Below are 6,639 nucleotides of genomic sequence, written 5' to 3'. Positions count from 1 at the left end.
TCAAAAAGTTCTGAACACAGCAATCCAGGAAGCCACTGACAATCACTGAAGTGGGCCCCGGGTCCTGGGTGTCAGCCATTAGCAAGGTCTGTAGGGTCCCCTCCCTGGTACTCACCTCCAGTGTGCAGGGTTCCCCACTTCTTCAGGCATCCCGTGTGGCCCCTGGGGCTTGTCAGGCCCTTGGTGGTTCTTGCAAGACCGGCAGCTCCCTGTCCTGCCACATTCCCCAGTGCACCTGCACTCCTTGCTACACACGACTATGATTTTTGTTTGTTTGTTCATCAGCATATCATGCCTTTGTGACATTCTGAATAGAATAAAAACCAAAACTTAAAACGTTGGTCATATTCTTCTTCAAGCTGCTGAAAAGGCCGGTGCATGCCTCAGTTATTGCCAGTTTATTCTTTCTCAGAGTGGGAACCTATACTTGTGGGACTATCCCAGATTCACACATGGAAAAGCTGAGGCCCAGGCAGCATAGCAACTCAGTGACAGAACCCATGAGTAAGCTGCAGCTCCGAAGCCAAGAATTGGCGTCACCAATTAATTCTTCCATGCGCGAATGTCACCAGTCTTCTTGCTGGTTTCCACCCAAAGAAGCGCCGGCAGGGTCTTCAGACGTTTTCTGTGGGCTCTGCGCTGACGAGTCCCGGGGACAGAATGCCCAACGGACGGACGGTGCAGGAGCGGGGAGGCGGGGCAGGGGACCGCTGGCTCCACAACCCTGGTCGCTCAGCGGGTCCCTGGGCCTGTGAGCACTGCAACCTTTCGCGTGAGTGGAATGCTTGTGAGCGATGGGCCATCCCCTGGAGAGAGGGCCATGGCACTCACGGAGGGGTCCCCAGCTAGAGCAGCCTGCTACCTGCTGGGGGGGAATACCGGTGACAGACGCACACACCACTTGCTCAGTCACAGAGGCAGTGGTCAGCCTGCTTCCACGGCCAGTGGATGTGGGCGCCAGCAAAACACGCCGCGGCCACTCACTTCCCAACCCGCCGGCGATGCAGGCGAGACGCTGAGATTCTCTGGGTTTCACCTTCTCAAAAAGAAGCTACACTAAGTTATTTCCCGATAATTCTTCAAACGTCAAAAGAGAAGCTGGTTATTTCCTTCCCATTATCTGTTATGCGGTGCAAGCCCAGTGCTGCAGTGAAGGGAAAGTGTGCTGTCCACTATCTCCCTGGGAGAAAAGGTAGATAGAAACTTCCTTACCACCAGGCTTGCTAGAGAAGGACCCAGATGTAATAGCAAGGAATTGGAGAGGAAGCTGAAAGTTACTTGCTTTTTCCAAGAATATACATTAAGTCATTTCAACCTGCAGTAACACTACTACTGATTATAATGAAAATGAGTGAAGCTAAAAAAAAGAAGCTGAGAAGTAAGTATTGAATTTTGAGTGAATAGACAACTTCTTCCCCACCTGCCTGTCCCAGCATCTTGGGATATAATGATACTTGCCATGTAACACACATAACATCATGGAGTCCTTGTTCCATAGAGGACCAGCCTTTGTGTTTCTGCACACACGATTCATTTTTTCCAGCTCAAAATGTACACAAAAGAGAAATGTTTTCAGTCACAACACAAAGTGGACTTTCTAAATCCTGGTGTGAGTCTATGAAGGGGCTCCCTTTGAAGTTTTATGATACTCTAGGCTCTTTCAAATGCCTGCACACTTAGTCATTCCATAAACTCCATCAATGGGTCATTTAAATCAGGGGTCCTCAGCACCTGGGCTGCAGACCAGTACCGGTCCATGGTCTTTTAGGAACTGGGCCTCACAGTACAGGTAAGTTAGCGAAACTTCATCTGTATTTGCAGCCACTCCCCAGCGCTAGCATCACCGCCTCAGCTCCACCTCAGATCATCAGGCATTAGATTCTCATAGGAACATTGGTCCCTGGTGCCAAAAAAGGATGAGGACTGCTGGTTTTAAAAAAAATGTAACAAAAATCACCAGTTCTCATGTGCCCACTGAAGGTGGGAAGAGTGTGTAATGTTAACCAGACATTTGGGGCATTTGCACACAAATCACCATCCCAGAAGAGCTGGGCTGGATGATGCCAGTGGGGTTCGCACCACTGCCGCCCACTGCACTCCAGCATTGTCCCTGTGTGAATATCACACTGGCTTCACATTTGACAAAGGTACTGCTGGTGGACCTTTGGAGATAACTGATATTGGCATTTGCCGTAAGTGTTATCCATATTATCCATGACTTAACCCCAAGTAACAGCATCATACAGCCCTGGGCAGGTGTGGAGCATTGAGACTGTCAAGATTCTTCCGTTGTCACAGTACAGGCCCCTCTACAGCTTGCCAGAACCCTCTTAAAGGCCCCAGTCACATCTCTGTTCCTCAGGCTATAGATGAGAGGGTTCAATAAGGGGGTGAGGATGGTATAGAAAGCAGAGAAGATCTTGTCTTTGATCGGGGTGTGGTAGGATTGGGGAAGCATATATGTGTATAGGGCAGCCCCGTAGAATAATGTCACCACCATCATGTGTGATGAGCAGGTGGCAAAGGCCTTCTTCTTCCCTTCCACGGACTTCATCTGGTGCACCGTGATAAGAATGCGGCTGTAGGAAGCGGTCACCACAGAGAAGGGGACCAGAAGCATCATGACACAGCACATGTACATCACCATTTCATAGGTGGCTTTGTCGCCACAGGCCAGCCTCAGCATGGTGGGTGCCTCACAGAAGAAGTGATTGATCTTGTGTGAAGCACAGAACGGGAGAGTCATGGTGATGGGGGTGAGGAGGAAGCTGTCCAAAGCACCACCGAACCAAGAGCTGGCCAAGATCAGCCAACAGACCCGGCGGCTCATGAGGACAGGGTATCTCAGAGGGTGGCAGATGGCCACATAGCGGTCATAGGCCATGAGCCCAAGCAGGAAGAATTCAGCCCCCACAAAGCCCATGTAGAGAAAGTACTGGGCTGTGCAGGCGGTGAAGGAGATGGTGCCCTGGCCCATTAGGTAGTCGACCAGCATCTTGGGCACAATGGTGGAGATGTACATCATGTCAATGAGGGAGAGGTGGCTGAGCAGGAAGTACATGGGGGTGTGCAGGCGCATATCCACGTGCGTCAGGAGGATCATGGCCCCGTTGGCCATCATGGCCATGAAGAAGATGACACAAAGGACACCGAAAAGGAAGCCTGAGGCTCTATAATGAATGAGAAGCCCTGTGAGGGTGAAGTCACTGTAGGAGGTCATGTTGTTGCCATCCATGGCATCGAGTCAGACCTGGAGTGTTAAGAAGAGAAGTGTGGTGTTAATGAAAACCACAGTTGGTAAAATGAACCATTTAGAAATATCCATATGAGCATTATTAAATTAAAGTTATTTATATAACTAATATCAAACACATTGTGTGTGTGTGTGTGTGTGTGTGCGCATGTGTGTGTGTGTGTGTGTGTGTGTGTGTGTGTTGGGAGGTGAATGTGCAGCTTCTTCTTTCATGGCTACGTCTCCTTGTTGAATAGTTTTCCAGGGTTAGGTCCCTGTGGCATGGGGACAAGGGACCTTTGTCAACTGCTGCTTGGTTTAAGAGAATCTAATTACTATTGTAGAGTATATGTGCCCCAGCAAGGATTTTCACCTACAGTGGCTTCATTTATTTGAAATGTATATACAACTGCAAAATAGTGGTTTTAATCATTTCAAATAACTAAAAAAATCCAATAAGGTGTTTTATTGACTTGAGAATTTTTATGACAATTTTATTATTATTCTTTTAAATTTTATTTGATTATTAGTTTCAAGTATACAGCACATTAGTTAGACATTTATATAGTTTATAAATGATCTCCCTGATTGCTCTTTCTCTCTTCTGGCTCTCCACCTAGTCTTTACATTGATGATAACTGCATTCCCTATGCTGTGCTCCCCATGCCTGTGACCATCTATCAACTACTAATTTGTACTTCTTTAACCCTTCACCTCTTTAAAACTGACCATCTTCACCTAGAAATAACCATTAAGTTGTAGTACAGTCGAAAACAAAAATGGACTGCAGTGAGTTGGATCACATCGTCCATCTGATCACTCTTATTTGTTTCTTCACGCATTTGATTTCTCATTCATTTACTCAGCAACCCTTATGTAGGGAGCTACAGTGCCTTGTCCTACGCTCATGGGAAACTCAGGACGTGGAAGAGGAAACGTCTCGTGTGACTGACGGCTCCAGCTGTGGGAGAAAGGGAGTAAAGAAATAAAGGACGATGGTGGTTATGGACAATGTTAATAAGTACAATGAGAATGGACAATGATGAGCGATAGAAGAGCAGTCATGTGCATATTTGGGGAGGATGTTCCTATAGAATGAAGAGCAAATTTGAGATCCCGGAGGCAGGAAGGAGCTTGTTATCCCTAGGACAGTCAGGCAGAGTGTTATAATGAGGCAAGCAATGAGGTGTCAGAGGCCAGATTTTAAGACTAAAGTAAGAAAGTGAAAATTATTTTCTAAATATTACCAGTATGATTGAAGTGCATTTGAGAATTTGTAACAGTTTCTTTAACATTTAAACCTGTGTTTCTTCTGATTCTTTTTTTTTAGTTAACTTTTTGTGCATTTGAACCAATGATTCCCTGCATCCCCCCCCTTCCCAGATTCTGCATTTTTGTGGTTTTGAAAGCTTTATAAAAGGGGAAGCTCCATCCTGGTTAGTCCAAGATGGTCCTGTCTCACTGTCACATCTGGTGTAGCGTGTGTCCCACCTCCTTTTGCTCTCTAGAGTGTCCTGATTTGGTCAGTCATGAGCAGTGGCTTTGGTACCTGAATGAAGTGTCTGACAGACCCAGGAGGGAGGTCAGAGGGCAGCAGGAAACTCTGCAAGTCTTCAGACAGCACAGGGAGCCCACACTATGGGTACTGCATTTGCAGACTGAATGTACGATGAAAAGAAGAGAACCAAAAATATCCTCATTAGTTTTGCTGTTCTACAAAAGCCAAATATAATTTTTAATTGCTTGGACACACTATTGCCACTGCATACACTGAGCTGTTGCACCATAGTGCACAGATTAGCAGTCAGCTTCCTGGCCTATGAATAGCATTTTGAAGTAGGGTGTCCTGTGGTGCCAGTTCTCTGAACTATAATTGAGGATGTCAACATGGCAAATTGTAGGCCTAATTCAGGCAACTGAGAAATATGAAGACTTAAGGGAAAATGCAAAATAACTATATATCTAACCCTTCCTCTTCTAATTTTTTCTGGTCTTTCCACAAATTCAAAACAATAGTATGGTCTTGCTTGCCAGTTTGAGAAGTTGAATGGGCTGGGTGCTGTGAGGGAGAGGGTAGTGGTTTATTTGGTCTCTGTTATCCACAGTGGGGTCCCCTGCAGAATGGGGCGCCACCTTGCCTAGTGAGTGTCCAGTGATGACCTGTATAATCGGAAGGGGCCCTGAGCAGAGCCAAGGGAGCAAGGAATTGCCATGACACTAGAGCTCTTCAGGAGAAGGTACACATGCCCTTAGGTTAATCACTGCTTCTGGAAGAGAAAGAGGGATCACCATGACAATTACAGGTATGGTGTCAGGGTGAAAAGTTACAGGAGCAGAAAAGAACAGTGCTGATGATGTGAGCCTGTATCACAGTATAGAGAACAGAGCGAAAGTAAGTCATTCTCTGGGAATGTAGGACAGAGATTAAGAGATAAAGCCATAGAGAGGAGCAACGACGCTCCAGCAGCAAGCTATAAACAATCGGTGGCTTTTAAAAGAGTAATTCCACGAATGTAAGAGAATTATTCAGTAACAAATTGAAGAGAGGAAACCATTTGTGAAAGGTACAAAAAGCTATCTATGGATAAGTTTCATTTAATAAAATGTATGTCTTTGCAAATTATTTGAACTACGAGCAATATGAAGGGAAGGGAAGGAGATGGGAAGGAAGACAGAAAGATAGAAGGAGAGCGTGAAGAAGAGACAATGCCTAGAAGTATGCAGATGGAACAAATAAAAGGGAAAACAATTGCCTGTAACAGAATAAAATTCAGACTGGCCACCAATGTCTTTTTGATATTGATAAAATCCAAATAAAAGCGAATAGATATCTAGAACAGAAGATATATATTGTTGGAGTTCAAAGTAAGGATCCAGAGACAGAATTTTCCTGTTTTTGAAACTTTTTTCAGCACCTAAATGTGCGAGCACAGGCAATTTACTTAACTCCTTTCTGCCTCAGTTTCCCCATCTGCTGTTATGACAGAAATGACACAGGTTGCAAGTACTACATTAGTTAGTGCACATTCACTTCTTAGACCAGTAACTAGAATGTGTAAAATGTTTATTAAAAGTGATATTCAATATTATTAGATGCATTTCAGTTGTCAGTGATAAGCGGATCAAACAGGGAGACTTTCTGAGACACATTATGGGGAGTAAACACTAAGACACAGCCCAATATTTGTGCGAATGAAGCAAAATTGAGAATTAAAAATAGAGAGGAAACCATATAATGCTACTAATAGTGAACACTAAATTCAGTTTAAAATGATATGTTTTTAAAAGAATGTGAATATGATTTCAAAATTGCATAAAATTCAAAATAATTATTAACAACAAAAACACATAACAAGGTCTAAAAATGTCATTCAAATAATCTACATAAAACTAGATCCTACTTATAT

The 6,639-nt window shown here is 44.5% G+C and overlaps 1 protein-coding gene across 1 annotated transcript; it reads right to left on the bottom strand.

Annotated features, from left to right (window-relative positions):
* Nucleotides 1-2,275: 2,275 nt before the first annotated feature.
* On the bottom strand, nt 2,276-3,235 carry LOC102888290 (olfactory receptor 2T6). Its single transcript, XM_006923377.1, has one exon. It carries the CDS (start codon nt 3,233-3,235, stop codon nt 2,276-2,278), a length of 960 nt encoding a protein of 319 aa, XP_006923439.1.
* Nucleotides 3,236-6,639: the final 3,404 nt, after the last annotated feature.

This window comes from Pteropus alecto, unplaced genomic scaffold, assembly GCF_000325575.1.
Source record: "Pteropus alecto unplaced genomic scaffold, ASM32557v1 scaffold78, whole genome shotgun sequence".
Lineage (NCBI taxonomy): Eukaryota > Metazoa > Chordata > Mammalia > Chiroptera > Pteropodidae > Pteropus > Pteropus alecto.
Note: the sequence above shows the minus strand (reverse complement) of the source record. Positions and strands in the feature narration are given on the sequence as shown.

Excerpts from the sequence above, each read along its gene's own strand:
- LOC102888290 (XM_006923377.1), bottom strand. The coding sequence starts at position 3,235 with ATGGATGGCAACAACATGACCTCCTACAGTGACTTCACCCTCACAGGG.